At 34.9% G+C, this 13,502-nt stretch overlaps 1 protein-coding gene across 1 annotated transcript in view; it reads left to right on the plus strand.

The window, feature by feature from the left end:
• The window catches only part of LOC106870232 (splicing factor Cactin), a 43,628-nt gene that overhangs the window by 25,803 nt on the left and 4,323 nt on the right, over positions 1–13,502 (plus strand). The window contains exons 12-16 of the mRNA XM_014916247.2: positions 1,255–1,364; positions 4,703–4,908; positions 6,570–6,759; positions 9,543–9,698; positions 11,577–11,660. Coding sequence (XP_014771733.1) covers positions 1,255–1,364; positions 4,703–4,908; positions 6,570–6,759; positions 9,543–9,698; positions 11,577–11,660 — 746 coding nt within the window. The remainder of the gene's footprint in view (positions 1–1,254; positions 1,365–4,702; positions 4,909–6,569; positions 6,760–9,542; positions 9,699–11,576; positions 11,661–13,502) is intronic.

The following is a 13,502-nucleotide window of genomic DNA, read 5'->3' on the forward strand; positions in this document are numbered from 1 at the left end:
TGTTATCCTCTACTATCATTCTCTTTCCTGTTGCTATCATTATTATCACTTCTCTTGTCCTGTTATCCTCTACTATCATTCTCTTTCCTGTTGCTACCATTATTATCATGTCTCTCTTGTCCTGTTATACTCTACTATCATTCTCTTTCCTGTTGCTATCATTATTATCACTTCTCTTGTCCTGTTATCCTCTACTATCATTCTCTTTCCTGTTGCTATCATTATTATCACTTCTCTTGTCCTGTTATACTCTACTATCATTCTCTTTCCTGTTGCTATCATTATTATCACTTCTCTTGTGGGTTTCCTGTCTGATATTGACTATGTCCCTTTCTCTGACCAGACTTAGAGGCACTATATAAGGTTATGGGTGCAGCCCTTATTCATTTGACTAATATTTGACCATAAAAATGAATGAATGAATGAAAAGAAAACTCTGATGGAATGACTACAACTACTATTTTTACTACTGCTACAGTTATTTCTCTTTTGTGTATAAGGTAGTCCTAGGAGAAGTGTGGAGTAGGCTGTACCCATGACCTTTTAGATTGGTGAGATTGATGAAATTGGTGCATATTCTGAACATTTGTTGGTGATGGTCTTTAGGAATAAAATATCATGTGGTGGGAGGGTGGGATTTGATTTGAAAGCTTGAATTGAGTGACTTTTGTCAAAAGCACTCTAGTGTCAGGTGCTTGTTTTAAACCATGTAATGTGTTAAATCAAACAAAGCTCCACCCCTCCCTGCACAGGCTTCTAATAAAGAAGAAAATCATGCCTTTGGCAACCATAGTTTTGGGCAACCTGCAACCAATAGAACTTTCTGCATGACATGCCTAATGAAAAATTACCTTCAGGGCTTTTAGTAGTGTGGCCCATTTGATGATGAGTCACATCTCATGCAGCCTGCTTCTTGTAAAAGGTTGCCCATGTTTGGCTTATATTGTGTGCAAGCACTAAGCGGATGTTCAACAAGAAAGTGAAAATGAATGGAGACTCATGCATGCCAGAACAAGGCTGCAGTCAGTAGAATGAGTTGTTGATGAGTGAAGATGCAGCAGCAGATGGCTCATCATCACATGAAAATAATTAGTTTAAATAAGGAATACAAATTTTTCCTTATCTTTAAGTTTTTAGGCATCCTGAATCCATTCATTCAAGGATAAGCTGATGTAAAATATGCCATCAGGTAAGAATAACTATTAAATACATAATTTGTATTTGTATTAAGTTCTGTTTTCTGTTATGCTACAGGCTACTGGGAGTCATTGATGTCACAGCTGAATGCACACATTGCAAGGACAAGGCTCAGAGAAAGACATCAAGATGTCCTCCGCCAGAAATTATTCAAATTGAAACAAGAGGTAATTTTTGTTGTCATCATCATCATCATCAGCAGCAGCAGCAGCAGTATACTACTCATCAAAAATTATAGGATTTTATTGAGTATAGAATAGATTATACAAACACATATTTGAGAGAAACTTTATAGATAGCAATAAAGTGTTCCTCATTACACCATTTTGTAATGTGGAAATGTTTTCTTATTGTATCTTATGCTCTTATCTGTCACTAAATATTCTCAATCTCTCTCTCACTCTTTCTTCTTTTCTGTATCCTCCTCACCATTCACATATCCAAAGCAGTACAGTTACCACTCAACACAGTAGATTTATTTTCAAAAGTGGCTATCTAACATGGTGCCTAACCTACAGCAAAGAATGTTCTACAGCAGAAGTTTTCCTATTGTAAAGGCTTTTGTAGAAGCTATGTTACAGTGAAAGCTATCCTACTGAACAAAATGATTTACTTCAATTTCTTCCAATTTCATGATAGTTCTCATCATTTACCATTGTATGCTACTTTATATATCTGGTACCTTCTTGCTATCTGTTGCTACACATTATCATATATTTATTGTTAATTCACCCTTGTTGTATATCTAAAAATACATTTGTTGCTATCCTTCATCTATGAAATCTAAGGCTTAGCTTTCTCAAGGTATATCTATCACTTCCATTTGTTTCTTAGTACTATTTCACCCAACTCCTAAACTGACCCTATGTTTTTCATATGGTCTAAGAATGTGCTACCATTTCAGTAGCAGAAAAGATGTGCCAAGGCAAAAAGGAAAAACAATTCGAAACAGACCACCCAGGTTACAAACCAGAAGGCAAGAACAAAGAAAACTTATCTTTCAACTACACACCGCCTGCACCAACATCAACACCTTCACTGACACTCCAACAACAACAACAAATGTAATACTCACATGTACAACATTAATCACAGTTGTTGTGTGAGAGGTGGTTTCTGAGTGTGCGGCCATGTCTCATGATTCTAACAGGAAGACTAGATTTGCTGCTGTTTTTCAACTGACAGATTTAAAAAACAATATTTACCAAAGAAGTAACTTTACATTAAGGAGTGGAACGTACAATTTCCTGTAATTCAGACTGCCTATGGTCCCAGTAGACCAAATGGAAAAGGTGTTGCCATGGAGGATAGTGAGGGAGATGCACTGGAACAGCCACTCTGACTCACAGGGCTTGCACAGCTCTGAACAAATTTCAGTTCTTCACACTTTATGACTATATTCCATATGTGTTGCTCATATAGTGACACTCACATATCATTTTGACTTGTGCACTCATCATAAACACATGTAAACTATATCTAAGAGAAATACATTTGGCTGATTGGCAAACCTTCATTTACAAACACAATAAGTTCATTAACATACAAGTTCTGCTTCCTGTCTTCCACTACTACAACAGATTCTGCTCTTATCAACTTGTTCACTTTACACTATCCTTATCTGTACATCTGTGTCTCTTTTTGTTACCCTTGAATCTGCTACTAAACACTTTATCTAACTATTTGTGTCTAGAACTGCATCTCCCAATCTCACCAAGTTATTGCTAGCCTTTCTGTTCACAAAGGGTTAAAAAGATCAGTAGACACTGTCTCTTTTCAAACTATCCAATACATTTAAACATTCCTCCAAGAAGTCGAACACTTACATGATTTTAAAACTGCTTTCTGTTCTAGCTTCTCATTATAATAATATCAAGGACAATGGGTTAGTAGAATCAGTAGAATTGCAGTTAAAGTACTTTGTTATACTGGAGCATGGTGCAGCTCTCCAGCTTACCTGTTCCAGTCAAACTGTCTAACCCATGCCAGTTTGGAAAGTGAATGCTAAATGATGATGATGATGATGATTTTGTTACATCTCTGTATGAATGCAGGCATGGTTGAGTGAGTAACAACCACAGGGTCTTGGGTTCAAGTCCACAGCACTTTGGGAAAGTGCCTTTACCATAGTTTCACTGTTTTGTGAAATGAAATTGGTAAATTGGAAACTGTGTAGAAGCCTGTCTGATAGACTGTGTCTGTAAATTCAAAGATCCAGCCTTGCTACAGTGTCACATTGATTCTACCTAGTAATTACATTATTAAGCTTCTGTAGACTACATGGCCACTTCATATGCTAATTAGTAGGTCATCTAGTTGGATGCTCTTTTGTCCAAATCAGTAGGAGTCCATCATCACATCTCTACACCTTGAGTTCAAAACCCACTGAAGCCATCTTTCTGGAGTCAATGAAACAAGTGCCAGTTAAGTGCTTGGATCAATATAATCATCTGTACTTCTCTCTCACAGAATTTATATCATTGTCCATCATTTTAAGTCCACTTGTACATACTTGCAAGGGTCAAACAGTTTACTGAGGCAGATTTGTCGATGGTGGGATGCCTGTCCGGTCAACAACACTCATCTCTTTCCAAGCAACGAAAAGGATGAGTTTCCACAGAATATTGGTAACCAATAACAGTGCTTGTAGAACAGTGACACTCATTACAACTGTCATGTGATCAAGACAAGGAAACACAAACATCATACATTCTCACACACACACACACACACACACACATATATACAATGTATGGTGGGCTTCCTTCATTTAACATCTATCAAATTCCACTCACAAGGATTTGGTTGGCTTGGGGCTATTGTAGGAGATATTTCCCCAAGGTACTACACAGTGAGACTGAATCCGAAACCATGTGGTTGGGAACCAATCTTCTTAACCACACCTGCACCTATATATAATAATATTCTATCCAGGCATTTACATTTCTAGGACCTTCTAAGCCACAAGGGTAGAGATTATAAATGAAGAACTATATCAAAAATGGTGATAGAAATTATTACAACTATTTTATCAAGATATATAATCTGAAAGATTGTGTTTAAACATTCTGTTGTATACTAGTGAAATAATTTTGTCCATTTAGAATGCACACTATTATAGATCCATTACTAAGCTGGCAGAATTGTTAGCACATCTGTCAAAAGTCTTAGTAGCATTTCTTTCGGTTCTTTATGTTCTGAGTTCAAATTCTACCAAGGTCAACTTTACCTTTTGCTTTTGCAGCTTGATAAAATAAGTAGCAGTCAAGAACATGAGTAGCCTCTCCACCTCAAATTATAGTAGGTACAAGGATCTGATCCAGTCCCTGACATACTTGACACATTGTCCCAAAATGTTTTTGGTACGAGAAACACACATCCTCAGGACTACTTATAAACCTTTATTGTATATGACTTAATAAACAATTCTTTTGTGATTCTTTATGCTTATGGCTAACAAGATAAGCTAGCTGGTATTTTATCTTCATTGTGTATTTTATTACAGCAAGGAATTGAGTCTGCTCCACTGTTTCCTATCTTGGTTGAAAGTGAGGGTTCACAGAGAGTTCCTGCAAACAATAATGTACTACAGCCAAGTTCAAGTTCAGCTGATGGTGGAAGTGAATCTGTAACAACACAAAATAAAGTCGACTCCAGTGTAACAGCACCAGCAAGCACTTCTGAGGGAGAAGAAATGCAAGATGGGGCCACGTAAGTCAGGCTTTTTTTAAAAAATAAATCTCCAAATTATTTACAACATTGAGATTTGTTGCAAACAACGTCTCTTAGTCTTGAGTTCTTTTTGTTATAGTTGTAATGTGATTACTACTGATTGTTATGCAGTGTGTTCTATAGTCTTTGTGATATGGTTGTAACTCAGTTAATACTGAATATGTTATTATGTGGATTGTCATATATCTTTTGTGACATAGTTGTAACATATAAAGTTTGTGCAAAAAAAGAGCAATTAACTGTTTTTTAAAAAACCAAATTTTCGCTTTACAATTTAATGAAACTTATCTCCTTCAATATAATCCCCTCTCCTGTTGGTAACATCACTTTCAACTTTTTCTTATTGTTTTGGAACATGTCCTGATGCATTTTCAAGAACAGTGTGCTATTCATGTAGTGAAGTTTTTTGATTTCCTCTGTTATCTAAAATCAGTGATCTTTCAGACTGGGTGTCAACTTTGGGAATGCAAAAACATAAGCAACGGCTAAATCTAGAGCAGGGCACCAACGTTTTGGCAAAACATCATGGATAACAAGTGACATGTGAGAAGATGCATTATGTTGCCTCATCCTAGTTTTGTTTATCCATTCTCTTGCATTGTCTCTCTCAAACACCTCTAGACATCCAAGTAAAATTGTCTATTGATTGTCTGGTCAAATGGAAGAAACTTGTGATAAAAGACACCCTTCCATTCAAAGAAAATGTTTCAGCAACTAAGACATACCTGTTTTGGACACAACAACAGTTTCCCATCTAATTGCATTGAATACCATTTTGTTTTCATTAAAATAGCAGAGATTTATATTTATCATCTGTTATTATAGTTTCAAAAAAGTGTTATTAGTATTCAAACAATCAAACTGACTGATTGTTACTCTGTTCTGTTTTGTTTGTCTCTCAGCAGATTTAGCACAAATATTTTGGTAGCATGATGCATTTTAATTATTTTCTTTTAAAATCACATAGCAAGGACTTTTACAAATGCTTATTTCTTGAGAAATTCATTGGCAGTACAGTGACAGTTTTTTTCAGATCACAGCACACACTTGTATATAATTGTTGTCCATTGTCTTTGAAGATAATCCTGGGTTGGAATCACTTTTGATGTCTTCTTCCTGTTTATAAATACTCATGTTACACACGAGATTGTGTGTAGCTGAAGCAGTTCTCTCCATAAGCCTCTTGCAACATTAGAAAATTCTCTATATCCGTCATTGTTTAACTTATGGCAAACCACCAAGTGTACTAAACATACATTCATTCCGGTGCATATAGATTGATGACTAATTGATATAATGTGATATGGTTATTATTAAACTGCAGGCCAATGTCACCCATACACAGCACTGTTATCACAAGCTCACCATGTCAGCTGATTGGTGCACTGTCTTAAAAGATTGTTTCTTTTTGGACAAACTTCATATTTGTAACTATGGTAACACTGAGTGTGTTATAGTATTAATGAATATTGTATAATATTCTGATATATGTAATATTTACATTTTGTATAATATTCTAATTCCCCACAGCACTGAAACCACTCATTCTGATACTAACATTTATTGCAATATATATTTCATAAAAATTTTAAAGCCTGTTTATGAATGTAAGAATTAATTCAATTAATATATTTGTTTAGTTCTGAACCTGTTTTTACTGAACAAGACTTAGTCAATCAGTGCCAAGATGACTATGAAAATGGTGGATACAGCCCAAAACTTCTTCGCTTGGATGAATTGGAGTTTGATGCCATTGTCTTTGATCCTGTTGATGATTTGAAGAAATTAGAGCTAGCTCGAGAACAAGTGTTAACTACAGGTCGAGTCAAAGTAAGTTTATACTTAATTCTTTTTTTAATGACAACCAAAGGAAGAGGAGAAGTGCTATGATCTTTGCAGACCCATCCAAACATTTGAATATTTATAGATTGATATCTGTAGGAAAATTTTGGAGGAGAGACTTCCAGAGGGTTGTAGTTCTGGGGGAAAAGAACTGTGAGTGTGAGATATAGGTACCATACAGTAGGAGTGGTGAGAAGAGGAGGAAAGATGAGTTAGTCAGTTCAGATTGCTAGTTCAAAGGAGACAAAGCCAATGTTGTATTGATTGAAAAGGCAGAGAAGAAACAGCATGTCTGTAAGCATGTGGTTGAAGTGTGTTCGTGATTGAAACTACATTAATCAGTTAAATGACTTTCTGCTTTCAGTTTAGGATATTTATGTGTATAGCAGCAGCATGGTCATGTAGATGTCAGCACAGTATACCTGTGAGAGTCAAGCATACACACATATCTATTAATATCTGCATACATATCTATACATGTGCACACACATACTCACACACACACACAAATGCATAAAATATTTCTGAAAGTATGAATATAGTGTAGCTCAATAGATTTTTCAAATATGTGTTGGTTTATATAAATTTGCAAATCTATATCTTATTTGAACAACAGATGCCCACAGAAAATCTGTTTTTCCAGACAATTTATTAAAGAATGATAAGGAGAAAGCAAAAACCCCCATTAAAATTCTTATCTTAGGCACAGCTGTGTTACTAATAATACACGTTTAAAATAAAAGCTGTTCCTCACACCATCATTTTCATTTTACATATCCATTTTTCCATTCTGACACAGGTTGGGCAGGCATTTTTCTAATACATTGTCTTCCTACCTGTGGTTCTTTGTATTCTGATACAAACAACAGAGGAAACATGACAATTTTTGTTACTGTGTATGTCATATTTTCTTCAGCTTGTTTTTTTGGTTGGCTGTCCTTCCTATTGCCAACTATTTTAGAGTATGGACTGGGTGTATTTTATCATGCCAGTGATACTCAAGAGGTTTTCTGCGAGGACTACAGAAATTCTTTTACCATGTATCAGTTTTTGTTTTGAAAATGCAGTCAATGCATGCACAATCTTAAACCTTCCTAAAGAGGACCATCTGACTGACAGCAACAATTCACCGGCTCACAGTCTCTGTTCTTTTTTCTGTCTTTGTTGTTACTCGTATTTACTACACCACAATTTACTGCCACCCAGGCTCATCCAGTTATCCCATCTTTTATGCTATTTCTGCACCAAACACTTTATATAGTTTTTCTGTCCCATAAACATAACTATCTGGTATCCTGCCTTGCCTGTGTTTTTCCTGCAGGCACCAAAATAATGATAACATCCAAATTGCTACCTAAGCAGCTGAAGGTTATTGGAATTGAGACTCTGCATTGTCATACTGCAGAAAAATGCAATCCTATATTCTGCAAGAATCCTAAGAAAAATTCTTGAGATTTGAGAAGATTCGCTGTTATCAAACTTCAAGGTAACATCCTTGCTAGCTAACATAGCATGTAACAGTTATAATAAATAATAATAGTGATAATCCTTTCTATTAAAGGCACAAAGAACTTAATTTATTGACCATCAAAGTCAACCTCAGTGGAATTTGAAATGAAAGGTAATGATGGGTGAAATACTGCTAAGCATTTTATCCAGCATGCTAACAATTCTGCCTCCCTTTCTGTTCTAGCTGTAATGATCTCTGCTCCTTGTAGTTACTAAATTTTGAACCAACACTGCTTTGGGCCTACTTTTCTAAATAGACATTAAACTTCTCTGTTTTATACATGATTTGTTGATCATGTCACAGTTACTTATGTATGATTTCTCTGTTGTAGACAACAGAGTGAAGACCTTTTGAATGAATGGCCAGTATCTTGTATCCTATCACCAAATAGCATTGTTTCCATAGCAAAGATATTTCATTCTGTCCACCTGGGTTATAAATGACCAATCCACTTGTACAAAGAATATTTTGTTAGCTTCTTCTGCAGCTTGAAATCTTCCCATTTACTGGAAGACAACCACAGTAAACCAGCCTTCTTACTTTTTATCAAACTCTTATCTTTGAAGATACACTGATCATTGAATACTTAAATCTCTGCCACTGCCATCTTAAGCACTATAAACTGATAGAAAATATAAGAAAAATCCTTAATTTACATGTTACAGCTCATATTGACTACATCAGATCCAATCTCACCTCTGATAATTATCTCCATTATTTGTTACAGACGCTTGAGAATCAGGACTATCTTTTGCCTTTCACCTTTTACTTGTTTCAGTCATTAGACTATGACTATGCTGGGGCACTGTCTTGAAGAATTTTTAGTTGAATGAATGGACTTCCATACTTATTTTTTTATAAACTTGGTACTTAATTTATCAGTCTGTTTTGCTAAACTGCTAGATTACGGGGACATAAATATACCAACACCAGATGTCAAGCAGTGGCGGGCAGCAAACACAGACACAAGAACATGCACACAAAAATGACAAGCTTTTTTTAGTTTCCATCTACCAAATCCACTCACAAGGCTTTGATCAGCCTGGTGCTATAGTAGAAGACTCTTACCCAAGATGCCACACAGTGGGACTGAACCTGGAACCATGTAGTTGGGAAGCAAGCTTCTTACTACATAGCCATGCCTTACTGTTGTTTCATAGATTAGCCCCATGGTAGGAGTATTAGACTGACATAAGAGATTCTCAATGTTTCAGATTGGATTCACTTAACTACAGTTTTCACTTGAATTTGCTTCTTTCAGTTGGATATGGAGACTGAATTTGAAAAGAAGGCTCGTGAAGGGATGGGTGATGATGAAGCACAATTCAGTGTTGAAGTTGCTCTTGACCAACAAGCCTTCCTGTGGTCAAACAAGTATCGACCAAGAAAACCACGTTTCTTCAACAGAGTTCATACGGTAAGTTGTATTCCTTTTTCTTTATACATCTGTTATTGTTGATTCTGAACAGGAACTTGCACTATGCAACTCCATTGTGATATGTTTGTTTTTGTTCTTTTTTTTGTTTTATTGTTTTTTTGTAAAGGCTGTTGGCCTAGACATTGAAACAGTTTGGTAACTAAAGTATGATTGCTGCTGTGGCAAGAATATTATGAGTGACACCTTGAAATTTCTGCTCCATGATAGCTATATTTTTTGTGTTATCAAGCCACATTCATGGCACATCATTTAATGGTGTTATGTCATATATACATCGAATTTTCAAACACAGTAAATATTGTATCTGTTTCACATCAAAATATTAGCCATTTATTGAATTTCATGCATTGAATTACTATTTTTATGATGAATTAAAAATCATTTACTTTTTATACATTATTTACAATTGACGGATATTTGTCCTCATCTTATTTGTTGTTAACACAACATTTCGGCTGATATACTCTCCAGCCTTCATCAGGTGTCTTGGGGAAATTTCAAACCTGGGTTCTCATTCCTAAGGTATTTTCGATGTTGTTGTTATTATTATTATTCAGGTCACTGCCTGGAATCGAACTAATCTTGGGGTTAGCAGCCCGCTCTCTTAACCACTATGCCATATGCCCATGGGTATATCAGCCGATACGTTGTGTTAACAACAAACAAGATGAGGACAAATATCCGCCAATTGTAAATGATGTAAATAATGTACATAATTCCTCATCTTTTAATTATAGAACTGGATTTACCTTTTATATTTAATAATTAATATCTATAATTTTAGTCTGGGTAGGCACTGTCTATTTTCCCTTGGCTGCTTATCTCTGAGTACCATAGAGAAAAATATAGAGGGAAAAGGCTAGACATACTTAACTTTTAGTGTCTCTTGAGCCAATTAGTTGTCTTTTCTCTCTCTTTCTCTGAGTGTGTATATATATATGATGATCATGGTCTTCTATGCAGATTCTGTCAACTAAGTTTATTCACAAGGCATTGTTTGGCCCAGGGCTACAGTGGAAGACACTTACCAAAGGTGCTGCCCAGTGGGGCTGAACCCCAAACTGTATTGTATCAAACCAAACTTCTTAACCATGCAGCCATACTGTATGACTTTTTTCTTCATCCTTCAATGTGGCCTCAGCGACAATAGCAATCTACCTGTCCTTATCCACAGTAAAAAACAAATTATTCATAGATTTTGAGTTGATTTGCATGACACTTAGCAACATGTTAAGTAATGTTGGATTGAGTAGTTTCTTGATACCTTTCCCACTAAGTTTCATTGTTTTTTTAAAGTTTTTCTATATATTTTAATTATTCTTTTTGAGCATATGTAGTTTTATACATATGTGTATGTGAAATGTCTTGTTTTATGCAATGACTATATAAGCGAATGAAGAAAACGTTTCAGGAATACATATGTTTCAGTGTGTTCATACAGCAGACGGGTGTATTAAATTCTTGGGCATATTGCACATGATAGCTGACAGATGGACATGTTTCTTTCCTTAGAACAAATATCACTTCAGTAGATGTAAAGCATAGCTAAAAAGTTCTTTATGGTGACAGTTATAGACTGAGTTTCAAGGAAAATGGTTAACTGAGAAGAAAGAAGTCTTACTTTAAATAGAATTAAATACTAAAACAATAATAAACATAACATTAGTTTCTTGGAACTGATCTCTGTCAATCACCTTTAACTACTTCTTAATAGCCATCAAAATTTGATTGTTTCCTACAAATTTATGATACATTTCTCTTATATAAGTTTCAACAAAGGTGAATAAGTATTTTAGTTGAAGGGAGTCATATTTATATTTGAGTAAGTAATCACTTTTTGATTTCTTCCCATTTCAGGGCTTTGAATGGAACAAGTATAACCAAACTCATTATGACATTGATAATCCACCACCTAAAATTGTACAAGGATACAAATTCAATGTAAGTATCTCCCCTTCTCTGAAGGCTAGGAAATTAACCTTTCATCTCATTTTCATTATTTTCTACCCATTATGTAACTTTTTTTTTTTTTTGGCATCAGTATGAATTCATTGGTTGGTTCAGAATATTTAGACACTCGAATGTGTGCTAACCCTGTTAGTATTTATTCACCTGAAATAGCCTCTATGAAACAGAACATCTCACATAATTTAATGTATTCACACTTAAATTAACATCTTCCATCAAAATTTTATTTAAGAAATGTTTGTTCAGTAATGTTCCAACACTGGCTTAATAATAGGATAATTAATTATTCTCAAATTCTCTTCATACTAATTGGAAAAAATGCATGGTATATTTCATTAAAAATATGATCATGAAAACATTAACAAACATATTTCAGTGTTCAGATATTTTAATTAACAGGTATATCTACTATGGATCAGGTTTAATAGTACTAAGAACTTGCTGGAAATATCTCTGGAGGAAATAGACTGTTGCACAGAATGCTTAAATGAAGAATTATTCATAAGCAAATATTCTTAAGAATTCAAGTTAGTAGATTCCTGAAGGAGTCTCTGAGTGTATGAGATGAGGGTCTTGAAAGAATAGTAATGAAAAACAAAACAACTTCCAGTAAGACTTTGGATGTAACAAATAAACTCACATATTATATTCTATCGAAAAATTTGGTTAGTGTATAATTATTATGAATAAGGATTTCTAACATAAATACAAGACCAGAAGTTTGGGAGTAGGTGTTAGCTGATTAAATCAATCCTAGTATTTGAGTTGGTTGGTTAATCCATATTACTTCATAAGGAGTATAGGGCCAGTTTCCCAGTTTCTCTAGCATATATATATTCTTCCCTGGACAGGACACCAGCCCATCGCAAGGTTATTCATTTTTACCTGTTGAGTGAACTGGAGCAACATGAAATGAAGTATTTTGTTCAAAAACACAACGCATCACCAGATCGAGGAATCAAAACCATGATCTTATGATCATGAGTTCAACACTCTAAACACTGAACCCAGTATTTGACTGGTACTTTATTTTATCAACCTCAGAAGAATGAAAGGCAATGTTGGCCTGAGTGGGATTCAAGCTTAAAATGAAAAAAGAAAACCATAAATAGCACAAGGCATGAAAATTATAGTTAGTTAAATCAACTCAAATACTTAACTGTACTTATTTTATTAATTCCAGAAAGATAAAAGACAAAGTTGTGTCAAGCAGAATTAGAAACTGATATTGATTTGTTACACAACACCACAAATATTACAGAATAGGAACCTAATTGATTGAATCAACCCCAGTACATGACTGTTTATTTATTTATTTAACTCTGCTAGGGTTAAAATTAAAGTCAACTTAGGTGACATTTGAACTCAAAACACAAAACTAAATATTTGCAATATTTACTCTAGCTCACTACTCTTTTTGCTATTCCACTACCCTTATAATAATAATAATAATAATAATAATAATAATAATTTCTACTAAAGGCACAAGGCCTGAAATTTGTGGGGAGTGGACTAGTCAATTACATTGACCCCAGTTTTCACTGGTACTTAATTTATTGATCCCAAAAGGACAAAAGGCAAAGAACCATCCAGTGGTTCTTGAGATATCTTGTCCACAGACAAACAAACAAACATGACTGAAAACAATACCTCTGCCTTCACTAAGATGGAGGTAATAATGATTTCAAATTTTGGCACAAGCCCAGCAATTTCGGGTGAGTGGGAAGTCAATTACATTGACCCCAGTGTTCAACTGGTACCTATTGTATCAACCCTGAAAGGATGAAAGGCAAAGTCAACTTTGGTGGAATTTGA

This window comes from Octopus bimaculoides, chromosome 3 (genome assembly GCF_001194135.2).
Source record: "Octopus bimaculoides isolate UCB-OBI-ISO-001 chromosome 3, ASM119413v2, whole genome shotgun sequence".
Taxonomy (NCBI): domain Eukaryota; kingdom Metazoa; phylum Mollusca; class Cephalopoda; order Octopoda; family Octopodidae; genus Octopus; species Octopus bimaculoides.